We start from the raw sequence: 26803 nt of genomic DNA on the forward strand, positions 1-26803 counted from the left end.
AGCTCTCTCACAATCTCCTGGTCTGTGCCACTGCATGAACTAATACCCAGAGTGCAGGACGAGCTTTTCGCTTTTTTCACTCCTTTTTGTTCATTCCTCTACCGCCTGTTCAGGAGTCCCCAAACTCCACCGCCCACTCACTCCCATTTAACGGCTCTCTCCCCAGGCCAAGTCATTTATTTACATCCATATTCATCTCCCTTCAAGCCAAGTGATCTGTCTGAATTTACAGTCACTTCCCTCTGTCTTCCCTCTATCTCTTACTGTCTCAGGTTTTCTCTATTAGTCTCTCTCAGATGTTTATTTTCTCAGTGCAACAACCATCCATTCATCTCTCAGACGCTCAGATTTCATCTCACAATCTTTTTCTCGGTGTGTTTCACACTCTCCCTCCTTCCCTCTCTGCCCATTGAAGTTGTTCTTTGCCTCGGGCGATACAATCCATCTGACTTTAGGAATCAGATCATCCAATCAGAGCCCACTCAGTAGACAGGGGCGGGCCCTGAGGGACAGGCTAACAAACCCTCTGATGGGATTAGACCTCCCACCTGTCTGTCATTTAAGAAAACCCACACTAGGCCAATTGCCTCTGCACATAGTTTCATATGGCTGTCATAGGGCTTCGCTCTCTGCAGAAGAGCGCACACACATGCACAGGAGTGCACCAATTAGCAGGCGGTGGCCCCATATATTATTCTGATTTGGGTCGGATAATAGACAGCTGATGGAGAGAGCAGTTGGAAGGTGCACACGGGCACACACACACGCACACACACATACACAAACATGTTAGCAGCATATCACTGGGGCTGTCATTTTGAATTTGGAAGAGTGGGGTGTAAAATGTTCTCTAATGGCCATTTGCACTCTGCTTTTCTCCACAGTAAAAATGTTTAATCAAGAGAGACAGAGAGATGAACAGAGAGAGAGAGAGAGAGAGAGAGAGAGAGAGAGAGAGAGAGAGACATAGAGAGACATAGAGAGAGAGAGGGACATAGAGGGAAAGCGATACAAGGATGAGTGAGAAAGCGAGATATACACAGAATGGATGAAATGTACAGTAATGAGATGAAAATAAAAAGAATGGGAGTAATAAAGAAATAAGCGAGTGACAAAGCAACAAGTTCCAACAAGTAACCCTAACCCTAAACCTAACCCTAACCCTAACCCACCAAATAAATCTTTTTTCTAACACTTGTTACACGTGTTATGGTTTTGTTATATTTAGAGACCAAAAAAATGTTTAAGGTAAAGGCCAAATTTTTTGTTGAAACAATTCCTTTAGTTAAGGTTAACATCTGCATTTGGGTTGAGATAGTTCCGTTAATATTAACATATGGGTTTGGGTATAATTATTTGGGAAGATTATGTGCTAAAATAATAAACCGTAAACTAAGGTGACTTAACGCTTGTCATCAGGCTCACAAGAAGCCTGCAGTGGCTGCTGGGTAATAGGAAAACAAGAGTCTTGAGGATCAATGTCTGATGTTGGGTCGACCCGACCTCCTTAACAGACGATTTCCTTTGTGCTTGTCAAATCTCTTAAAGCCACTAGAGGGCGTTGTGACTCGAACGTAATAATACATGTTTCATTGACCACTCAGGCCGTTCTTGGTTGTTAGAATATCTTGGTACTTTTAGGTTTATTAAGTGCAGTTATTTTACAATTAACTGGTCTTATTTATAATTTGTTGGATAATTGAATAGAACCAAAGAAAAGTATATGAGATCAAACTCCACTTATAATTGAATCACTAAAACAAAAAGAGAAATAATCCAGTTTACTTGTGTTTCTGGTCTTAAACCAGTGATAGACTTATTCTCCATTGTTTATTCCTGCAGCCTGTCGTCATCACTACATTCTGCCTCTTGATGATAATCTGCATTCAGGGAATACAAACTCCATGTCTCAGTATGTATCTGTATCTGTCAATCAATAGCAATGTAACACAACAGCAATCAGACAGAACAAAGAGGGGGCTTCTTCCTGCGATTATAGTACAATCACTATAATTAAACAAATTGGCAGCTTCTGCCATGCAGGTAGAAATTCCCCAGCCTGGTCAGACGATACACATTCAAAAGTTTACTCTCAGCTGTCTTACTTTATTGTATTAAAACTACGTTGTTTATACGAGCCTTTCTTCCTCTCCTCTTTTCCTTCTCTCCCCACAAAGACAATAAAGAAGTTTTTAAAATCTCTCTTCAAAGACGTTCTCTCTTTGACTCTTTGAGGTCTGCGGAGCTTTATGAAGAAGCAGGAGGGTTTTCATCAGTGTGCGTTTGTATTTGTGTCTCTGTGTGTGTGTTGCGGATACCGTTTTCCTTTTTTTTCTAGAAAGTTCCTAGGCCCTATGTGAATTAGTATGCTTATTAGCATAGGGATATAAGTCAACACTGGCCCCAATATGTCTGTTTGCATGGCCCTATTGTGGCCTATGTGTGTGTGTGTGTGTGTGTGTGTGTGTGTGTGAAGGGTGCATTCGTACTTCTACCCTATCTTTTTTTTCTGCATGAAGGAGATATTAAAGTGGTACAAAATAGGCCTCTTTCTTCTCAAAGTAGTTAGGTGCTGACTGGCAGCCCCTGAACACGATAGGTCCAACGTGAGCCAGTGCACAGACGCTCTTATTGTCTAAATGTGGAAAGGTTGAGATTGTGGGAAAGAAACCACAAATTTTGAAGGAACAGAAATTGGTCCGTTTACGTGATAACGGCTGTCGGTCCAAGTCGGTCACGTAAATTACCATTTTTATAAAAGGCAAGACTGTCCTAAAAACCAGTTTACCATAGTTACAATAGTCAAACATATGCTTACATTGTGGGAGATATGTGAGATACACCCAGTCCACCTGAGGACAGAGTTAAGTCAAGTTCAAAGACATAGGATCTCTGTGCAGTTCACACTTCATGACTTGTTGTGGTCACACAATCTTTAACCAGGAGTGACCACTGACTATTAATGTCTGTTCCCCGGACATTTGATCACAAAAAGCCGGCTGAGTCTGAATCATCCTCCTGCTCTCGTGTGTCAAGCTGCTCACAGACCGGCACGTCAGGCCGGAGGAGAGTTGAAACGCATCAGTGGACATCACGGCTGTAAAGAATCGAGAGCAGCTCGGGATGCACTTTTCTGTCCGAGCCCAAGAGAAAACTAACGGAGCTCGACCCCGAACCCGACGGGCATTCAGTTTTTTTTCCTGTCCTAACCTGACCCAAGCCCGATGCAGTACATGTAAGCTGCACATGTGTTACCCTGTCCATTCGGCTTATTCCCACAATAACAGACACATGCAGCTTTTAAAAATCATACCTCTGCATGTGCCGTCACCACCTTCATCTCCTCCTGCACTTCTACAGGCAGTATCGTGTAGATATTCAGCCTTTTAGAAAGTCTGTGACGTGTCAGCGAGCCTCTCTAAACACACCTCTGAACGATTCTCACACGATGACTGCTGAAGCTGATTTGGCTCCAATCTGGAGCATTTGTCTGCCACTTCTGGAGGTCTTTGACGAACAGGAGACTTGAGCTGAATATCAAGTTGTGTCGACTGAGTCTCCAGCTGGTACTCTGTTCAACCTGGTGCCAATCACACCTGCTTGTGCTTTGCCAGTTTATCTTTTTCAATATTACAAGACATGATACGGTAACATTTAGTTTTTAGTGTAGAAATGCAGCTTTCTCTCTTTCTGTCTTTCTCTCTTTCTTCTCTGTTACTTTCCTTCTCTGTGTTTGTGCTGCTCAACTTCTAAATAGGCTAAATGTGAAAGATGTGGTGTGAGCGTGACAAAGGAGGACAGAGAAAGAAAATAGCTGCAGAGGCAATTTAGGAAGCAGAAGCAGCATCAAACCGTTGAGGCATCTGATCAGGATGCCTCCTGGACGGCCTCCTCCCCGCGGAGCCAGGCTGGCTGCGCCCGACTGAGAGGAGGAGACCCCGGGGCAGACCCAGAAAAAAAACGCTGGCGAGATCGTACATCCCGATCAGCGAGAGGCGGCCTCATCGTCCCCCAGGAGATCCTGGAGGACATGGGGAGGCAAAGAGCACATCTGGGCTGCTCTGCTGTTCATGTTACCTCAGGCTGAACTGCATGAGTGGCGAGCAATGTATCAATGGACCAACGTGTCCCTGCACAGAGGAGAGACAGAACCTAATGTTTCATATTTCTAAAGTGAAAAACATTTAAAAATGAGGTTTTATTGATGAGGGATGTTGAAATGAATATATTTATGTTTCATGATGTGAGGTCTTATGCCCCCTTTCATCATTTATGCATATTAACAATCTATCATGTGTCAGTGTCTCTTCCTTTTTGTAGTCAAAACTAAAAACATTTGCTCTTTCAATGTTTTTCATCATCTCCTACTCTCTCTCTCTCTCTCTCTCTCTCTCTCTCTCTCTCTCTCTCTCTCTCTCTCTCTCTCTCTCTCTCTCTCTCTCTTTAACACACACACAGACACACACGCACGCACATCTGTCACATTTTGTACATCCCCTTTGTCACTTTATGTGTGTGTGTGTTTTTGTATATACTGTATTTTAGTGTATAGAACGGAATAGAACAGTTCATATAAGAAACTCCGTAAAAATTTCACCTCGTAACATTTAAAATAGATTTCTAAATGGCTTCCGAGTATTTTTTTCTTTTAGTATTCATTCATGTGGAAAATATGCAGTGATGCTCCAGGAAATGCAAAGTGTCACTAGTGCTTCGAGACGCTCGCAGCAGCGTGGCTCTAAAAGCAGTGGAACCCTGGGGCCTTTACCCAGTTTTACCTGAGCAGCATTAAGCACCAACGTTTCAATGTTATTCAGAAGGAGAAAATAGATCACATGCAGTAAAAGGACGGTTTAACTTTGCTATGTGGTGAATTTCAGATCGTGTAAGAGTAAAGAGGATGTGGCTTTTATTTATTTTAAGCATTTATTTAAGGTCTGTGACTCCTGATAGGCTGGTTGTGGTTTGGATGGGAAATTAGAAACTTGAATAGATGCCACATAAGAAGGAGAACCTGGTGATGAAAGACAGTTTGTGAAAAACTGATTATTATCAATCAATCTGTTGTTCATCTTTCTCTAATCAACCCGTGTCAACCAAAGTGCAGATAAACACACTTACACCTACACGCACACAAAGATGCTGCTTATAACGTGGTGGGACAACACTGATCGAACTTCCTATCAAGAACACTCCATCATTACAAAGATAGGCAGGTCACGCACAGTGTAGGACGACATCACACACACACACACACTCACACACGCACACACACAACCCCCGAACAACATGGCTCCCAGAGGGAAGGCAAAATGGAGGCATGGCAACAGCTGCCAAAATGTCAGGGTAAGAGAGAGCAAGAGTGGAGGTGGAGACTGATGAGGAGGGAGGGCGACCGAGGCCCCTCACACACTGGGACTAGAAACACACTCAAGCCCGGTTTCCACTGGTGAAACAAACCATTCACACCCACTAATATCTGCAATGGGATTGGGTAAAATCGCATTTTAACTCCCCGGTAGAATAACCCTGCAGTGAACACAGGATTTTATTGGCTCCAGCTGAGATCCACACTGATGGAAACTTCTCACATGGGTGAATGCGTTCCCTTCCTCCTCTCCTTTATTTTCGGGCAGCCTCGATAATGACTCTTATGACGTGCACTGAACTCGGGGGCGTTAGCTTAAATAGCCATGAACGTTAGTGCACTTATTGTGTTGTACATCTTGGGAACAACGTGCAATGGCGTCTTCTTCTTCATATCATGTCAGACGAGAGACACTGGCCACACAGTGAGGAGCCAAACGCCTTTTAAAAAAACACAACAAACTGTGTATGACGGCAAATTTTGTAGTAAAAGAAAAATACCTCTCACTGATGTTTGACTTTTGTCTTAAGTGGCACAATCAGCAGATCCGGGGTCAGATGACAGCAGTCAGTGGTATTAATTAGCCCCAGCTCTATTGGCTGTGATGCAAACACAACACCCAGTAACATACTGGTCTCCGATCATCAAACCCCATCATGCTACGAAAGCTTGTTGCCTCCGTCGTTAACTTCTGTGACTCCATCTCAGCCACACACGTCATCCATCGTGGTTCGAAGAATTGTGTTACTTTGTGTAGATTTGACTTTTTGTTGCTTGCTCTGTGGTTGTCAAACTGTCTTTTTGACCTTTTGACTTGAATCGAATGACGTGTGTGTCTGTTTGTGCTCGGAGGTGTAACACGTGGCACCAACCTACTTAAGTTATCAATATGTGGATGTTTGTGTGTTTATGTGATTGCCGCTGTGTATTTTAGCATGGTGATTAGCAGCTAATTAGTTATCGATTGAGGCCAGTATATTTTATGGAGGTGAGAGCACGAGTGTGACACGGGGCACAGTATAACACCTCAGCCATAATTTACCCGAGGCTGCATGCACACACACAAACATCCCCCCCCCCCCTCTCTCTTTCACTCATGTCTCACTCACTTCAATTCTCTTTACACTAGTTATAATACTTTTTTTTTCACATTTCACTTTATGAAATACTTGAAATTGTATTTAAATTATTGAAGCTGCTCCATTTCAGACGAGTTTCTTTAAAAAATGTAAACATATTAGGCACATTTTGTTTTTATGTGTTTGTATGATATCATTTTGAGGACAATATATGTGCGTATATTCATACATTCATGTTATAGAGTAATAGAGTAGTGAAGACAATTTGGAGAACTTTTCTCATAACTAAATTTTGTCCTGGTACAGTGTGATCTAGAGTTTTTTTCTAGTGCAGGTAATGAGAGGCGGTGGACTAGTGGCAGAAACTTGGACTATGGGCAGAAAAGGTCTCTGGTTTGTCTCTGGTTCGACTCCACGGAGAAACAACAAAAAGACGAACCTGGATTGGTCTGTCCAAAAATCCAAGAGGATTCTCCCTATCCTGTCTAGTGCCCCTGAGCAAGGCACCTTACTCCCCCAACATCTGCTCCCCGGGCACCGTACATGGCTGCTCACTGCTCTGTGTGTCCTGCACCAGATGGGTCAAAAGCAGAGGTTAAATTTCCCTACCTGCATGTCTGTGCATGTTTTTTGGGACAAATAAAAGCATCTTAATATGATCCTAATCTTAAAGTGTCTGATTTAACATTTGTAGATATACAACTGAGCTCTAAATAATTCAATCTGAATGAATTTTCTAATATCCAACCAGTTCTAAGGCAAGACGAATGCAAAAGACATGTATGAAGGTAGATGTGTGGAGTCTTACTTCATTAACACTAAAGTATTTCACTTTTTCTTCCTGGATGTTTCCGTCACTAACTAAACATTCAGCGGGGAGGCCGGAGCAGAGGAACATCCAGGGCTTCTCTGAATCTCTTCCTGGATCAGTTGGGGGTTTAAAAAAATAGTTTCAGAGCCCTTCAAGGTTGCAGCTCCTACAGATACAAGGGCCTGTGTGGCTTTGGCTGCTGCTAATGGTCCGGCCTGATGCTGTGCACTTCAAATCACTGGCTATTTCCTATAAGCCTGTTACTGCTAAATGGAAAATGTGTGAGTTGAGGTGAGTTTAGGTGTGTGTGTGTGTGTGTGAGCATGTGTGTATGACCTCTATCTTTAATCCACTTTACCATTAATTTCCTTTTTGGGCTTTCAAGTGACCCAGGGCACCTGGCATGTTGAGTTACCTTCCTCCTCTCCCCCATCATCCTTTGGTCACTTCTCCTCTTCTTCATCACACATTCTTCCTTCCTTATTGGATACAACCCTTTGTTTGATATTCATCATGATTTAAACTCTTACCATACTTTTGCTGTAGTTGCTGTTTGTTGTTTGGTGGCAACAAGCAGCAAATAGGTTTTATAGCTTAAACTTGATTTACTTGATTAGTTCATTTGGAAAAAAAGCAAATTAAATACACCACTTAGTTGCCACATAACTCACAATGCAATGATCACGTTGTAACGCTCTGCATTACTCACAGAATTATACAGTACCACTGAGTTCCGACCTGTAAAAAATAAATAGCCACAGCGTAATGATCACTTATTCATATCCTTTCATAAGACTAAAAGGTGGTAAATAGACGCTCTTCTGAATTCCATGCTGCTGCCAGAGGAGAATGCTTACTTATCGACTAAGTGTGTACGGAGTGGACTGTATATACACCTGGCAAAGGAGTTTAAACATCCCAGACATGATTAATTTTTGAATCAAGTTTTATCTGTTTTAATCAGCAGCTGGGCAGCAGCTCCAAACCTTTAATGCTGTGGCGAAGCACTAAGAATCAATCTATTTGCCAAGAGCAATAAATGTGCAGGAAATTGTCCTTGTGACTTTGATGCATGTACACAGACTCCCACAGCGACTTACAGTGAAGTACAGAATGGGACCCGTGATAGATTGACTTCAGATGCAGTGCAAGAGGACAGAGCATTATACCGTACTGTACATATATCACCCAACGCGTATTACACACTGTATACAATTTTATGGCCCACTCTGGCACTGAAAGACTGCAGCTATGGAAAGGGATAGAAATCAGTGGATAGGTATAAGAGAAACATGCAAAGATGTAATAATTTTTGTCAGTTTTGATGAGATGCATTTAGTTCATAAGACCTGATGTGCGTCATTGAGTCAGTAACAGGAAATGAGCTGAGCAGAAGTTACCGTAAGAGTATTATTGTTAAACCCGAAGTGGAGATGAAGGATTCGGTTTCCCAAAACTTTGCGTTTCCAATTTTTTTTTTTGTTGTCTAACTAAATTTGATACGGAGCAAGTCCTGACTAAGACATTAATGATTCCTTTGAATGCACTTATTTTGAAAAAGCCAGTAAGAGGGAAAAAAAAGGTGCCTCATCAACCCTGCTGACAGCCTGATACAATTTCTTTTAAATGGTTTTCTGTTGCTGAACTCTACGTTTTATATATTAAAGGAACATCAACTTGTTACCTCAGCATGAAAACAATGTTTTTGACACTTGTGAGGTTTCAGCATTTCCCTCGTAGACAGAGTTCTCAATGTGCGTTCAGACCAAACACAAAGCAAAATATCCTGTGATGAGATTAATGACACAACGTGATATAGATGTGAGATTCCAGCGAGATTAGTGTGACAGTGATAATGATATACATTGTGCATTTCCACTGCAGGTGCAACACAACAACTAGAAGTTACACCAGTCATTCTCCTCTCCTCTTTTGTTGAGCCGACCAGGTGAATATTTGCAGGTTGTCTTTACTTGCATAAGTAAACATAAATTCTTATTGTGCTTCATATTTGGTGTAAACGCAGCACCACAGCTGGAGCACCTAAGGATGAAGATGCATTTTGGGAGGACACAAAGAGCATTATCAAGACAATGAATGTTGAAATCAGCATCTTAAAAGATTTCATCTTCAGATTCTTTGTAATATTTTGAATACATCCTGCGAGGATCTGTGATAAATTAGTTTTAGAACTGCAACGTTGTGAACTCACTACTGCTTCCATCTCATCACTGGCTTCCTGTCCCATAACTATCCAAGATATTTATATTTTCATATGCAGAGTCGACCACTAAGTCAAACTTACAAACAGGATTTTTACTGAGATTAACTTGAAATCATTAAAAATGGTGGTTACTTTCTATATTTTTGCATTTAATTTTATGATCTTTTATAGTCCATTCCTATTACAAGTCAATGGTGTTACTCTGGCTTTATACAAATTTGATTAATCATTAAGGCATTCAATCTATCATTTATTAATTCAAGATTTATCCTGACTTTCTTACTATGTAATTACTATCAATACATTCGGTACAGATTCCACAGCTGCTTCCTGTAAAGCTCAACGTTTACTGGGACTATGTTCGTCTCTCTGCAGACACAAAGACACCGATTCTGAAAAAGATTCAGTCATAAACTCATTGATAAACTTACTGATCCCATTATTCTGCCCCCTGGTGGCTCCTCTCTCTATCATAAATACAACTGCCTTGACAGCATCACCTTAAAAAAGGTCTTTTCTTGTATTAAATGTGACAAGAAACGTAGCTTCGTGACCTCTACAAACCGCATCCAGCTGATTGATGACCGCTTCCCTTAAACTAGGATGACGCACACTTTCTAACCACAGTTCCACATGTGCACAGAATCTGCAGGACTTTCATTCAGAAACTTTAATCCAACCAAAGCCACAAAAAAATCAAACAGTAAACCACCGTGTGAAATGAGTAGATAGTTGCAGTTTAATGGTTACAAGATTCGCAGCAGTTTGTGTGTGTTCATCAATTTTACATGGGAGCACTGAAGCTTCCCTAAGTCGAGCTCGGAGGACAAGCTGCTAATCGCGGTGTAATTTGATTTGAAAAGGGAGGGTTCAATGGAGGAGGAACACATCAATGAGAAATGTCTGCCACCTTTGTTTGAAATGTGAAGGATACTTTTTTTAAATGTCTCATCAAACACACTTTAATGTCCCGACAGAGACGTACTGTACATTCCAAGGACAGGGAGAAGAGAGCGGGATCACGTCGGTGCGTGTCGGACTCAGCGACTGGTTTTTAAAAGCTGCACAGATCAATTCTTAATCTGCTTTCTATTTGTCCTAACACATGCAGAAACACACACCGGATATCACCCTCACACACACACACACATGCACACAAACACACTCACTCACACACGCGCCGCCCTCCATCACTTCCGTGTCTCTTCGTCTCTTCCTCCTTGTCAAATTCAATTACCGACGACATCACTAAAGGAATCTCCACACGAACCAATTACCGCTCGAACCTCCAGGGTGTGTCTGTGGGATGATCTTTGCGTGTGTCTGTATGTGAACAGCGAAACATGATAGTGTACGTGTGCGTGTGCGTGTGTGTGTATGTGTGTGTGTGTCCAGTGTGGGGGAGAATGACAAGGACAACAGCTTGCTCTGTTCGCTGTGGCATCGACCATGAATGCTCCATCCAATAAGCTTTGCCTCTCAAGCGACATGCAGTGGTAATGGTGACAATTTGTCTATTGACATTTCTAAACAATGGGTTCTTGATTTCAGATGGAGCTGAAATGAGATGTGTCTCCAGCAGATTTGAATGAGCTGTAGTCATGGTGGCTAATTAAGCTAATGTTGGCAACGTGAGTGGGACTTTGGCTCCGTTTCTATTCAGGGATCCTGGTGTTGAGCTGTTTTGATATTGTGTTCAAACAACAAATCTCTCTCTCCATCTAGAATGACTCTCAGTAGAACATATCTTCACCCAATACTCCCCTTACATTCAATCAAGCTGCGATAAAGTTTGCACAGTATCAGTATCAGTCTCCTTAACATGCCTGGTTTTTCATATCGAGAGCCATGAATTATTCACTGGGAAATTAAGGAAATTAAGTGGCAAAAACCTGGATCCGCCCCTTTTTGGGGTCCGCCCACAAATTGAACAACTTCTTTCTTTATCCTGTTTCCAAGTCAAGTTTCATGGAAATCCGATCAGTAGAAACTCATTCTATTAATGAGTTTCCCTCCTCTCTTTTCCTCTTAATTGCTCATCTAAGTTGTTTGTTACTTCCCCCACATCCCAGCCAAGCCCTGTCCTCTCCTCTCCTCTCCTCTCCTCTCTACTCCCCTCCTCTCCTTCCCTCCTCTCCTCTCCGTGAGGCCAGGATAATGTTTCTAATTTGTGTGTATGAGTGTGCCCGTCCCCTGTCTGTCCCCTTCTAGCGTTGACACCGCTGACCTACACATACTGCTGTGTCAACAACAGCAGCACACACACACATCACAAATGACAGCACCTCAAGGGAGCGCAACAAGATGGTTTACACGGACAGAATGAAAGGATCGGCAGGAAGGCCCGAGGAAGAGGAGGGAAGTTATTATCTGTGTAGTACATCACGGCTGCTTATGTTGTTGTCAAGGATAAATGGGCCAAACCGAACAACAAGGAGTGCATCAGTGGAATCTACAGCAGTGCACCGCAGCCCGTGAACAACAGGTCGGCCACTTATATCCACCCGTACTTTCATTAGCAGGGCAGGGAAAGGCGCTGTGCAATTCCCCTTGCAAACATCTATCCGCCGTGAGTAATTAAAGAAAAGGTTGGTTAATGGAATACAATGTGGAACCAAATGAGAACTCCAATCCTCCTCACACTATACGTACAAGTCCTCCTCAGACTATTGCTTGTAACTTACAGCCACTAGAACAAAGAAACATTTAGCCCCTAATGAGTTTATTTTTCATTCTTACAAGTTGAAGAATTAAGCCAAAGTGGAGCAGTAGCTCAAGTGAAAAAAAAGTGGACTGTGACAGTTAAAATAATTGTGAAGGAAATTGCCGTCATTCCTTGATTCATTCATGAATTATCCCTCCTGGCTTCATGCTTTACAACTGTGGAGCGACCTAAAAAGCAGTCGCTATTACACAGTTTGATGCAGTTAAGAAAAATCACAAATACGTAGACAGTGTCTTAGAATTTATATTTATGTGAAAAAAGATACATAGACAACATAGATATAATAGATGTCCAGCACTGTGGTCCCTCCCCCCTTCCCTAGCTTCATGCCTGTCAGGTCCCGCTCAGGGTGAATGAAACACGCATGTAGATGTTACGTGTTCTTATTGACGAGCATCATAATGACTGTCAAGAAAAGATAGGTCGATGCAGACTGCTCACATGAGAAATGGGCAAATTATTTATGCTTTAGTTTAAGTCAAAGACAAGCCAGTGGGCCTAGTTCTAAGGGCGGGGCTCTCAGTGATGACTGAAAAGATGAAACAGGCTAAGCTGAATGACATACAAGGGAAAATGCAGTTGGGTAAAGTTGAAGCTCTTCTATGGACTCTGTGTTTCCAACAAGAAGCTTTTACAAGACATTCCTGTGGTGAGCGAAGAAGCTGAAACCTGATTGAGATTATGAAAGTTTGCCTCGTTTTTTCTGCAGAGTCACTAGAACCAAACAAAGTAAAACAGCCCCGAAATATCAGTTTGTGTTGAAAAACCATTTCAGAGCGGATAACTGATAAAGCAGACGATGGTGAAATAACTCAAGGACGTGGCAAGAGATTTAGCTTTTCTCTCTGGCCTGTGATGAAGAAAATGAGAAATACCACCCAACTCTCAATTTTTGTCTGTGCGATTACTTCCTTGTTTGATGCAAGGGTGGAATTGCTGTCTTTGTATGCCGTGCATGGCACTAGCAAAGGTAGAGATTTGTTTGAAAAACTAAAATAAACTATTTGTTGTTGAGGGAAGAAAAGGGATAATGTTCATAAGTCAAAACGAAGAAATGATTCATCTCAGTCTTGATCCAACTGATTCAGTGTTTCTGTTTCAGCCATAAATTGAATCAAAAGCAGTGCTGCTAGTTCAAGAACTTCCTGAATGAGCTGTGAGTGTGGAGATCTGGTTTGCAACTATGAATTACAATCGTTGGGTTGTGCAAATACGATACCACGCAAATATGTTATAAACTAAGAAAAGAGGCCGAGCAACTCATGAAGACGAAGGAAAACCTGTCAGTGACAGCAAGTGGCTGGGTGGTTTGGCCTTCATGATGGACTTTAGTAAGAATCAGAGGTATACCTGAAACTCTGAAGTCCCTACCAGCTTCTCAGCTCTCTGCTTTCAAATGTCAGGTCATTTGAAGTGAAATCAAAGCTGTGTCAAGTGTAACTGCAGAGGGGCAAGAAGAAAAGCCCACTGTGTCAGGTGAACATGCTGATGACTGAGCAGAACTCCTTCTGGGTTTTCCTGAAACCTTTGCAAAGTTCCTCTCAAGACGGACTGACCCACACCTTGAAATCCAGCTGACAGTAGCATCATTAGCATTATCATCTGACATCAGACACCCAGACAAAGAGAAGCGGCTCCAGCCATCGCATTAGGGAGGTCAGTGTGATATATGTATTTAATAATTTAGTATGGCCCTAGAGGGATGTTTAAAAATTTAAATAACTCTTGATAGGAAAAAAGGTTCTTCCAGGTCTGACATCTTTTACAGGAAACTGAAAAGCTACAGAGGTCATCCCCAGATCTACACAACATCTAAAGACATCTTAACACAACTTGGTTAGAATTTATACTGAACAATGTTCACTGCAGATATGCACTAGTCAGCGAGTTCGGTCAGAAAATGAACACATTTCAAAGTTGTATTTACCAAAACCTGGACCAATTAAAAGGTCACTGCCAGGATCAGAATCAGAATTTATTTATTGCCAAGTAGGTTTACAGCTACGAGGAATTTGCTCTGAATAGAATAGAAGCAATAAGGCTGGAGTTTTTCAACCTGGGCCCTAACTTTATAAATGTGTAATGTTTTCAGACGAGCCACAATAACCATTTAAGCTTTTTATTGGTGGAACTCAAACCTTTAGTTGACTTTTCGTGTTCTAGTTGCCTCATATGATTATATTGTTGCCACTGTTGTTGTGACACAGCCGCCAGTCGAGGAGATCTACTCGACCAATCCCAAAAGCTTTAGCTTTACACATTTACAAACTGAGGGCCCAGGTCGACAAATACAATAATTCCCCTTTAACTCCACTTTTAGAACAATGTTTGTAATCATGTACTTCACATCTGAATCGACATGTTTTTTGTGCTCTGAGTTTGAGACCTTTACTAGTTTGGCTCTGCCCACACATTTGGTTTGATGTGTGTGAGGCGGTGCTGCCTCAGAGCCACAGCTCCAGGCCCCTCCGTCCCCTGTGTGTGATACGTAGGCTCTCTGGATTGTACATTACATCAGCCACGGTGACTCGCTGACAGCTACAGCTACCTGGAGTTGTACCCCATGGACGCCATTGTCAAACAGCTGTCTCTGCTGAAACTGTGTGTGTGTGTGTGTGCACGCTGACTTGTGCACGTGCGGGAATACACGGCATGTCGGATTAGATGTCAACAAATAACAACAGTTCTCTAACAATCAGTCGACAGATGCACAGTGTCTTTGTCACACAGACACAATCAGCACAAAGAAGAACTTAAGGTTTCTAAACAGCTCATCCCTACACAGCGGTGTGTTCTCTGCTGTGTCATGCCAGAGAAACAATGAGTCGTCCATAACTTTATCTCAATTTATCTCAATTGGTTGATTTTTCTTTTCCCTTTGTGGCAAAGAGATACATCTTCATTTGATTAATGCTACGGTTCAAAGCACATGTATTTATTATGAGTAAGAAAGACCTATGGCTACAGGAGGGCTGGCTCGTCACAGTGTTGCTTTATATGGAGTCGAACCCAGAGACCTTTCAAGAGCTGCTGTCCAAGAACTTTGCTGGAGGGCAACATCCTTCTGTCGACTGAGGGGAAATGCACCTCTAACAGCGAATCTACCAAACAGTAGCCCAGAGGGAGCCAGTCAGACAGACTCTGATACCGTGATGGTGCCTGGACACAACTCTCTAATGACGAGTTTCACACCTGCTTTCTGTCCAGCTTCTGAAAGCCTATGGATATCGACGAAACAGACAAAATGGAGCACTACCACTGGAAATTGTGGGAATGCCACAAGATATGAGAGATAAATCTCAACAAACTTTTTGAGGTGCGACATATTAATGCATCTGCGTCGAAGCTACGCGCTGTAGACACGTACGTAGACACGAACTTGATCGAGCATTCCTAGTTGTGCGTAGGTGTGTGTGAGTAGTGGCGGTAGAGTTTCTATGCTGGCGTTGAGTTTCTTCCTGTTTCTGATTCGCTTATTTACAACCTCTCTGGCGTGTTTACTTCAGAACAATGGCGAGTGGATCATGTTGGAGTTCATAGATGTTGAAGAGCAACAAAGATGTCGTCCCTGGTCATTCCTACAACTTAAATCAAACATGTTGGTGAGTCTGTCAGACTGTTGGACCAATCACAGGTCTTGCAGTCTGCATCTCTCGCCCAATGACAGCTGGGATTGGCTCCAGCTCCCCCCCACCATCAACCCTTATAGGATAAACAGTATAGCTAATTCATGGATTGATGGATGCACCCCGGATTTTCTGATTTACATGGAAGAAAACGAGTACCTGGGTTATCACAGCCACGGACTGCAGCTGCTCTTTAAGGTGCATTGACCATGTAGTGGATTTTAGAGGCATTTAAAGAACTGGGTTTGATCTATGTGGTGAGAGTTGCAGCCAAAACGCTGAAGAGCTGAACATATTTCAACTTGACTAAAAAGTTAGCACTTAAACTTAAGATGTATGACTTTACTTTAAGATGTACACACAAGCCAGCGATCCTTGGCAAGAAACCTTTGTTCATTTTCTGTACATGCACTTGCACACAAAGCGCACACACAGCACACGCACGTTACATCTATCTGAATTAGTTCCTTCCATTTTCACTGTGTTGTTATTGATCGTACTTAAACAGCACCACTCCTGTTGGCTTGTTGCAGGAAATTGGCTTCATATTGAAACTGTCACAGCAAGGGTGCGTTTCATTTTAGGCCCTCAGGGCACAGGGAACATAGCACAAGAGGAATCAATCTTCAGTCCCCGGCTTGTTCCTGTAACATTATTGTTTTTGAAGGTGTTTCTGCTTTATTAATAATTAGTACAGTAGTTCTGTTGTTATTTTATGGGGCAGAGAGGTCGAGCACTTGAGCTTGTCCTTCCACTGGGTTCAAACTAAAGTGAACAGCCCTCATGTTTAAGACGACTTTAGAGAGACGCCGGATCCTGCCGGGTCTATGGAACATGTCCCCAGCTGACCCTGACCTCTGACCTCTGACAGTCTTGGGCTAAAGTGAAAAGTAAAGAGAAATGTTGAGGTCTTGCATGAAAGGATTAGAAATCAGAGTTTTTTACGCAAAAAGCACCTTTAACCCTGGTTTCATTAAAGGTGATTATATAATTTTGTGGCTAAAAATGTTTTTAATTGCTGTCGATGTTTGGTGAACTGTGTTTCAGCATTTCTCTGGGATGTTGTGGTCTCCAAAAAAAGTAATCACCCAAAGAGGCCAAATCTGTTTGTCTGTTAATCACTAGTCATTCATTGTATTTAACCTAAAACAATAGCAAAAGATGCTTTTAGCCAAATACGTTGCTTACAAATAGGAACTTTTTTTGAATCATTTCCATACGTCATTCAGTGAATCAGAGAGTGAGATTAAAAACACAGCCTGCCCTCTGTGATAAGTGTATGATTATAGTACACCCTGTTGCACAAAGTGAATTAGAGAACAACACAATTCTTTCAAATTACACTGATTCTCCATGATGGATTTCTTGCTGTGTAAAATACCTGTAGTTTACCTCCTCGCGATCTTGTGTCACACTCCCTCTTTAAATGTTGTGTTTCTCTCAAGCTCTTCCGAAAATCATTTCTTCTTCCATAAACCACATACCTGGCAGACCGTGACTCAAGACATATTTGTGAATTGCCTGAGCTCACGTTTTACTTTGTCACAATCACAAACCGACGGCTCCAACCGCCTAACCTTCTAGTTTAAGTCTGTGTGCAGGTTGGGTTGGTGTGTGTTCATTAACTTTGAATGTGTTGATGTGTGTCCCTGTGTGTCTCCCTTCAACACGCACCTTGAGCACGTCCACGTCTGTCGAGCTGCAGGTGACCGAGTCGTCCACCTCCCTCACCTGCCCGTCAGTTTCCACAGTTACCAGTTTGATGGGCATGGTGATGCGTCGACCAGTAAGAATGGCTGTGTTCACCACCTCTGTGTCCTGAAGAGAGACACAAAGGAAAAGAACATTGTTGTTGTTAATGTCGGCACTAAATTAAATAATACTTTCCTTTTAACCTGGAACCAGCAGTAGTGGCTAAGAAAAATAAAAAAAAGGATACAGGTATTTATTCTTTTTTTAATAACAGATTAAATATGTTGTTTTCTCATTTTCTAATAATATTCTCTCCCCTCTACATTTTACATTTGAAGCACAGAAACATAACATTATTGTGCATTAGAGGAAAAGACACGAGCGATGTTGGTGAAAGATGCCGGAGCATCAGAGACGGGAAAACAAGTTACAGAGACCAGGGGGAGTTTTAAAGGAAGGAAGAGAAAAAAAGGTTGATTATAAACCTCCCAATAATTATAATCAGCATGATTACATTTGATTAGATCCTTCCTAACAAAAATAGCACAAACAAACACACCAGAACACACACATTCCCACACACACCTCAGAGAGCTATTTGTCTCTACAGTGGAATTCAGAACATACAAGATGCCACCAGAACGTATGGAGAAGAAATATGGAATAAATGTGATGTAGATGAAAAGAATAAACTCTATTGATCCCCATTGATGAAATTCAGCTGTTATATCAACACGAGAGAAAGAGTTTAAACTAAACACACATCCATCACATGTATGTGACCTGCAGAGGTACTACACACATGGCACGTAGCATTGTGCGAGGATATTGCACAACTGCACAAAACAACAAAAGTTAACAAACCCATTGGAGAAAAGTCTTATTGAAAAATACCGAGCAAAGGCAATTCCCTGATGTTCTGCAGGGAAGTGGGGGTCAATTGTTTTCTAGAGAATGGAAAATTGAGGTGGATCAAACCAAAGTCATCAATTGAAAAACTCTTTTCTACACCCAGACAATGGCTGAAACACACAGCAACAAAAAGACCACGATAAATCACCATGAGAGAAGCTTCTGCATTCCGATCTATATGTCCTAAAAAAAGTTGATGTTATTAAACTCTCAGATTAAAGGATTGCAAACACCATGTAAAAGCTTGACTACAAAAACAAAACTTAACAAATTATCTTACTTCTGCAAAAGCATTGCATCCAACTTGAATTAGAACTGTTTTTAATGTCACCCCCCCCCCCCCCCCCCCCGAGACGCAGGACACTGTGAGAGTCAGGAACAATCCCCTCTATTAAAATCAACTTCATTACATTCAACCTTTATGAATCAGAAAACAAAATTCCAATTTCACCAACATCTGCTCTCACACTAACAGTAACAGAGCTGTTAAAGAGTGTGCTCATTCAGCTTCTTCAAACCACCAACTCTGTGATTAATGGACCAGCTGCTCCACCAGCACGAGTAGAAGACTCCAACACGTCTGAGTCTCTGTAAACTGAAACCCACTTTAACTTTGATTGACAGGTGACAGGATGAGGCAAGACGTCGGCAACGACACAAACAAACACAAGAAAATGTGCAGCTGACATTAAAACTCACAAACATGTCCATAGAATATGCATTTTGACATTTACAGACACTGTTTACACCGTATGTAAAAACCTGTATAAAGATGGAAGCCACAACACCCCCCCCCCACCCCCCCCACACACACACACCCACACAAACAGACACACACTGGAACAAACGCACTGAAGAGTTTAAGCACATGTGACTGGTGACAAGTTGCCGAACGCCCTGTATCCTTCTCTGCCACACACGCCAATGTGACCTTTACTTAATGAGATCTTTCTCTCTCTCTCTCACACACACACACACACACACATACATGCATACACACACACACACACACACGCATACACACACACGCACACACACACTGTCATAATCCGTTACTCTATAGTTTCCCCTCGTTTCTTACTCTCTGCTCAAACTGACCTGAAATCAGCAGCAGATAGCACCCACATGTTAATGTACGTAACATGACAGGAGACAGCTGCAGATTGAAAAAGACACACAGGTGAGGAAGAGGACGTGGAGAGGTGTGGGCAAGTGGGATGAAAAGCAAAAGACGAGAGGAAGGAGAGAAGGAGAGGGTGATGTGAAGGGCACAAAGAAAACAGACGTGCAGAAGGAAAAAATAACAAATTAACGAGAAGATTATCCCTCCACCTTGAGGGTAGGAGAGCAGATGGAGGGATAAAGAAATCAAAGAGGAGGAAGAGAAAGATGACAAGAGATAAAGGTGAGAGATGTGTTTTCTGTGTGTTTGCGTTGGTATGCAGCCTATACAGTATCTATACTGTACTGATAGACTGAGTGTGTTTGGGTCCCGGGGCACTAATCTCGTGGAAGCCATAGAAACACCACAGATAAGATCATGTTTACATCTCCGCTATCTTTACCACAGGCAAGAGAAAGAGAGAAAACATCTTCTTGGTGAATTAAAGCACAACTGACATCCTCTTCTAAAAAGTAAAAATCATTCTCAGCGTATTTATCGCATCACAGATCTTAGCAGACATCACAGACACTTTGGTGGATTCTGTGCATCTCTTCTGTCTTTGCATTCCATTTCTACATCATGAGTAAATGTTCTGCGGCCTGTCCTCAAACCAAATCATACATTTATTGGGTAATAACATAAAAATAAGTTGTGCATGATTCTTCAGTAATGGTGGTGTAGGTCCAATACATGGACTTCTTTATAACGACATGACAGCTCCCCGAAAGTGAAGCCAAATCATCCTGATCGCCCCCTAGTGGCAGGCTGCAGCATAGGTAATAAACCCATCCTCCTCTATGTTAGTGGTTGAACCAGGACCACATTAAAATGTCAAAGTACAGGTTAATAATGTTTCTCAAAGATGGTTTCTGTCATTGTAGAATGTTCTTATCGCACTGATGTTTGTTCAAGTGTTCAAGTATTTGAAGAGTTTGGTTTTGATTGGTTATTTGATTTTATGAAACGCGGTGAATCGTCATAATTATTAGAGACTGACTCGTGATTGGTCAAGCACGTGTATCTACTGGACATTGATCACTACATTGGTTCCAGATGTCATCATGGCGGCACCTGTACCTGTGATATTTTGGTTTCATTTCTGTACATTGCATACGAGTAAGAGGAGGCACGTTGTACTTCTTTATTTACAGTCTATGCAGGTCGACTGCTGCAAAAAACTGCCTTATCAGCTCTACTTTGTTCAACAGGAAGGATGTAATTACAAGTGCCTTATTAACCTGCATGTTAACAACTTGAGCTTTCAAGATTGATCACAGAGAGAGAGAGCCGCAAAGAAAGAGAGAGAGAGAGAGGAGACTGACAAACAGAGAAAGGAACAGAGGAGAGAGAACCTAAATTAAACGCAGCAAAATGACTGAAAGAGAGAAAAGTCAATAAAAAACAACAGATACAAACACAGCAGGAAAAGGAATATTAGAGCGAGAGCAAAGGAGACAGAAAGAGAGACAGAGAGAGAAAAGGGAAAGAATTTCATGCCTGTCCAAGGGAATTATTAAGTGGCTCGTCAACAACCGGCTCCCTGCTGCCTTCAAAAGCTGCTCCACACTGCACCCAGATAAGCTCAGAGGGAGTGTGGCTGCCAGCTGTGTGTGTGTGTGTGTGTGTGTGTGTGTGTCTGCTGAGGTCTTGTGTGTCAAGTGTGAGGATGTATGAATGGACGACTGCATGGAGACTCCTGCACAGGTGTAAGTGTGTATTTGTGTTTAGAGAGAGAGAGAGAGAGAGAGAGAGAGAGAGAGAGAGAGAGAGAGAGAGAGAGAGAGAGAGAGAGAGAGAGAGAGAGAGAGAGCAACAGAAATAATAAATGTTTGTGTGTGCCCGTATGCATCCGACATGTACTAACAAAAACGTTTGTGTTGTAGAGAGAAATTAAGTCAAGGGAACGGCCTTTCCACTCTGTGAAGTGTGGCCATGCATGTACAGTGTGTGTGTGTGTGTTTGTGTGTGTGTGTGTGTTTGTGTGTGTGAATGCTCCAGGTATTACTCATGCTGTGGGGACCTAAATCTGTTATATGGACTTGTCTTCCCTATGGGGACCAAAGTTAAAGGTTGACATGTTTTAGCCAGGGTTATGCTCAGGTTAAGGTTAAGGTTGGAGTGAGTTCCCAGAAAATAAATGTAAGTCAATGTCACGTCCTCCGAAGTTATGGAGACAAGACTGCGTGTGTTTGTGTGTGTGTTTGTGTGTGTAAGGTGTTGGCGATTTAAAGTGAAGCAACTAGAGCGAGACCACACAAAATGGCACACAACAAATACACACATGTGTACACACATAGGCACGCACGATGTCAAGCATAAAGCCAGTGTTGTGAAAGAGTTGACACAGTGAAAAACTGGAGCTTTTTGCTCTTCTGTACAAATTCAATTCTTACTGTGACTTACAAATAAGAATATGTAAGCAGTTCTCTTTCATTCTCTCTCTCTCTCTCTCTCTCTCTCTCTCTCTCTCTCTCTCTCTCTCTCTCTCTCTCTCTCTCTCTCTCTCTCTCTCTCTGACACATACACACACAAACCAAGGAATCTCTTTCCGTCAATATGAGAGTTCTAATCTGTAGCTGTGTTTCACATCCAATCCACAATACTGAGACTCATCGTCCATCTTTGTATACATTCTAGCATCTCTACACTAAAACCTTTGCTACTAACAGAAATAGGAAAAAAGAACAAGTGCAAAGAAATTGCAGAAATATATTAAAGAAAAGAAAAAAGGATAAGAGGATAAGAGAAAGAGCAATGTAATAGGATGATTATTCAATGTTTAATCACGGCCAACAATGTGCAATACTTATAGTGTGTTCTTCTGAGTGTCATACAGGAGAGAAGAGTGCAGACTTATAATGGAGGATTATTATGTGATGGTTTTTGTGTCCCTGATTTCAGCAAAGAATGAAAAAACTGTAAGACTGAGTGGATACAAGAGGATACACAGAAGAAATCATGTTCGAGAGGGGAAGAGATCGAGAGGAGGACAAACAGTTACGCTAGCATTGAAAAATGCATTTACACATCTGTGCTGAGAGGCTGCAGCAGAAAGCTGAAAAGAAAATTCCAGTCCACGCATTCCTACACCTTGTTTATTGCATTATATATAACATTAATTAAGTAATAAAGTCAGTGAAGATGTGAATGTTTGCAAATCAAATGTTCAGCCTGTTACTGCTCTAATTCAATTTTTACAGCTGAGCTAACACATTAATTGAGGGTGTTTGAAGTCTGCTTATCTCTCGCCGCACAGTTATAAACTTACTTTATGTACTTTGTAAAGGTGTTAGTCCGACCAATTTAACAGCACATGTAGATTGCATTTGCTGTACGTGCAAAGATATGCTTGGTGAAGGAGTGGATATAATAGAATGGAAGAGAATGAAATGATTAAGACTAAAAATAAAGGAACCATATAGAGCATATAGAACCATCACTTAAAGCTTATTTAGCACATGAAGGCACAGAGGAGGTGTGTATATATATATATGTGTAGAATACCTTAATAAGATAACTGTCCCTTGACTTGTGAAAACCTAATGCACTTCCTGTTCTGACTATAACAACTCCACGGAATTATAATAGTTTACATCCCAACTGTTTTAAAGTGAAATAATTTATGCATAATCAAAATTCAATCAATACACACACAGGGAGACAGGTGGAATAAAAAGCCTCGAGGCTCAGACTGTTAATTAATCAGAATAGTGATTTATTTCAAACAACTCATTACACCTCCAGTTTTCTAACTTGGTCGTTTTTTGCTTCCTGTTGTGTTACCTAATGTTGTTTTTTATTCAATTATCATAGTTTGATTAGAGCCGGTATTGTTATTCACAGCTATATGAATAAAAAAAAATCCACAGATGGGAGGAGATAGGATGCAAACTCTGTGTGCGCCACATTTTTACTGTAGTGGAAAGTAATTATTTAAAAGTATATTTATAAATGTGCGTGTGAGTGTGTAACAGAATCAGTGTTATCATTATCCTCTGTTATAGACATATCCCGTGTAAAGAATTAAGAATCAGAAAGTCGTATAACATGTGAAGTATTCTCAGGCGGGAACAGAAGGAAACGCAAAAGAAAAAGTTATTTACTGTTAACCCTGGTCTCCTACATAACCAAATATTAGTTGGTTGTATTATAATAACAACAACAACAATAATTATAATAATAATAATAATAATAATAATAATGACTCTTCCTATTGTGAATTTGAAAAGATTACACTGTGATTTTCTTCATGCTCCACTAAGTCAAGTATGTTCGTTGCAGACAACAGGAAATTAACATTGCCCAAATCCCAGAGGCGAGTGATTCAAATTAATAAAAAAAAGGAAAAACAGCTGTTTGGCGGCTGCTTGAATCCAGAAGTTCAACAATCAAACCTTCACTGTAGCTTCTGCCTTCACTTTACCGATTCCTGATTGTTGTTGTGTGGCTCAGCCTCACCTAGAAGCCTTGATGCTACACACGTTGGTTGTGTTTCATTCATCTCTCTTCTTGCACAGAGCACCTCGAATCGGCTTGTCTGTGATTTGGCTCGTGTTGAAGTAAATGAACCTCGACTCGAACTGATATTGTGATTCAGCAGAGCGGCCGCCCGGTGCCACGAAAAGTCAATACTGTTTACTAAAATAATTAGAGGCTGCCTTTCTAATGCGCAAACTATAGTATCATCAATATCGCATCAATCCCTGATGTCTATGAACACAGACAGTGTGTCTGCGTACATGTATCATACTTTGTGGTTGTAATAACATGTCAAGGTGAAGAGACATTAAAAAGTGGGTATGTAGAAGCATAACAAAGTGTAGTGCGTGTGCGTGTGATGTAGCACATTTCAATCACCTACTTCCTAAAAAGCTGGTTCTTTACCACAACACGCAACACAAACTGCTGCCATGGTAACTGCTTATAAAAATATACAATACAATGATCAAAAAATGATATTGATGACATTATGCGCTCTCTTTCGATGCTCTTAGCTTAAGCCTGTAAAACTAGTGCATTTAGCATGTGTCCGAAACCACTTTGCTATTGAATCATGTGATAAACCACTCAGAGTGCCAACTCCCATTCCCTGTAAAAGTCAGGCACCAGCCCCTTGGTGGATTGTTATTAAAAGGGCACATTTGAAAGGTAGTCAGAGTGAAAGCTTCTCTTTTCTGTGAGACGAGTGTGCACAGAGCCGCTCCCCATGTAGTAGTAATAATGCAGCCTTAAAATCACAGGGAAATACTGCTCCTCTTATTTCAGTGCAGGGCTTTGTTAGTGCACAGCTCAGTTGCTTTCCGCTGCAGTTAAAGGTCCAGTTTATAGAATTTAGTGACATCTAGTGGTGAGGTTGCATGTTGCAGCTGAATACCCCTCTCCTCAGCCTACTCTTCCGAACATGAAGGAGAACCTGTGGCAACCTTCAGCTGTCTTACAATCTCAAAAGTGTTTAGTTTGTCCAGTCTGGGCTACTGTAAAAAAACATGGCGGCCTCCCTAGAGAGGACCTGCTCCCGATATAAATATAAAGAATTTAAATATAAAGAGCTCCTTCTAGGGTAAAGTAAACTACAACGTAGATGAAACACACCAGTGAAAATATCACTAGGACTATTTTATATTCAGTTTCTGCCAATAGCTCCCTTTCACCTTCTTCTCACACACTGAAACTTTAACACACCCGTGGGTGCTTAGATGAGAGCAAGTGCATTTTCCCTTATGAACTATGACAGGATGGGAAAAAGAGCTGAGTCAGCTTGAACCAAGCGAAGACACAGTGGAGGTCCCGCTGCTTCTGTTTGTTCACCTGATTAATGCGCCGCTTGTAGCAATCTGACGTCTTGAGGATCAACTGGTGAGGAGCCTCTTAACCTGCCCTGCCTGTTGATTCTCTGTGTGCATCCCCCCCCCCCGTCTGCTAGAGCTGCACCACTCTTTGTTGCTGAGCTGGATGGAAACTTGTTTTTGACTGAACAAATGAGAACAACTGTCTACTTCTCTGGAAGAAAACAACAAACACTTGGTGTCCTGCTGACTCTGTTCTGCTGCAGCCTGCCAAAGAGACAGGAAGTCGTCCCGTGACTGGCCAAAGGAAGGACTGACTAAAGAGATGATTGAAGAGAGAGAGAGAGAGAGAGAGAGAGAGAGAGAGAGAGAGAACTGCTTACAGAGAGATGAAGGAAAGAGACATGAGAAGAGAAAAATCATGAGAAATATGAGGACATGTAGAGATAGGAAGAGGGAGAAAGGAATGACGGAGGAAAAAAAGGATCATGAGGTCTGAATAGTGAGGAGGAGGAGGAGGAGGCCAAGGAGGAAGAGGAGGAGGAGGAGGAGGCCGAGGAGGACGAGGAGGTGGGAGGGAGGGAGACAGATGAGGGAGATGACAGCTGGGCGAGCTGCCTAGACAAGATAGAGGTTTGGACTCTGTGTGTGTGTGTGTGTGTGTGTGTGTGTGTGTGAGTGAGTGTGTGTGTGTGTGTGATATGTCAGGGATAAATGGCTATTATCACTATGACAATGTTAATTACAGCCAGACTATTAGGCCCGAGGAGTGTCGGCTCATTTATTTGGCTGCAACAGAGTTGTGTGTGTCGGGGTGTGTGCTATAGTGTCGGTGTTTGTGTGTCTATGCCATTTTTTATACTAGTGAGTATATAAGTGTGTGTGTGTGTGTGTGTTTTTGTGTGTGGAATAGTATCAAATCTATTTGCTAGACAGAGTAATTACTTCAGGCTCCAGCCAAACGCTGAAATGTTTCTTGTGATCTATAAGACTTCAGACTAATCATTACTAACCGAGCGTGTGCCAAATTCCCACTCTTTCACTCCGAGTTATTTTAAGACTTTTATAAGCCGTGCCGCTGTCCCTGTGGATTTCAGAGATTATTAATGCAATGTATCCACGATTTTCTGTTCCCACATTTTCTTGGGAAAGACATTGATTGAGCTTCGATCTGCTTTCATCGCACAATCACACCTTAGAGTTGCATTGTGTGCAGTTTAAATGCACAACAAGTATAGGATTGTGTATTTGCCATGTATAAGTACAGAAACAAATATGTGTGAGGGTTCTATGCAGTTTCTTAGCTGTTCCTCATTCTGGACAGAGGTCTCACATGTTGTTCCTGGAATCTGCCGAGGGCATCTCCCAGTTTGAAGTGTGATTACCACCAGCACCACTGCTGCCTTCACCTTCCA

At 41.8% G+C, this 26803-nt stretch overlaps 1 protein-coding gene across 1 annotated transcript in view; it reads right to left on the reverse strand.

Moving 5' to 3' along the window:
* si:dkey-215k6.1 (transmembrane protein 132C) overlaps positions 1-26803 on the reverse strand; it is a 144085-nt gene that overhangs the window by 19821 nt on the left and 97461 nt on the right. Inside the window, exon 6 of the mRNA XM_053421089.1 lies at positions 17508-17651. Coding sequence (XP_053277064.1) covers positions 17508-17651 — 144 coding nt within the window. The remainder of the gene's footprint in view (positions 1-17507; positions 17652-26803) is intronic.

This window comes from Pleuronectes platessa, chromosome 4, assembly GCF_947347685.1.
Source record: "Pleuronectes platessa chromosome 4, fPlePla1.1, whole genome shotgun sequence".
Taxonomy (NCBI): Eukaryota; Metazoa; Chordata; class Actinopteri; order Pleuronectiformes; family Pleuronectidae; genus Pleuronectes; species Pleuronectes platessa.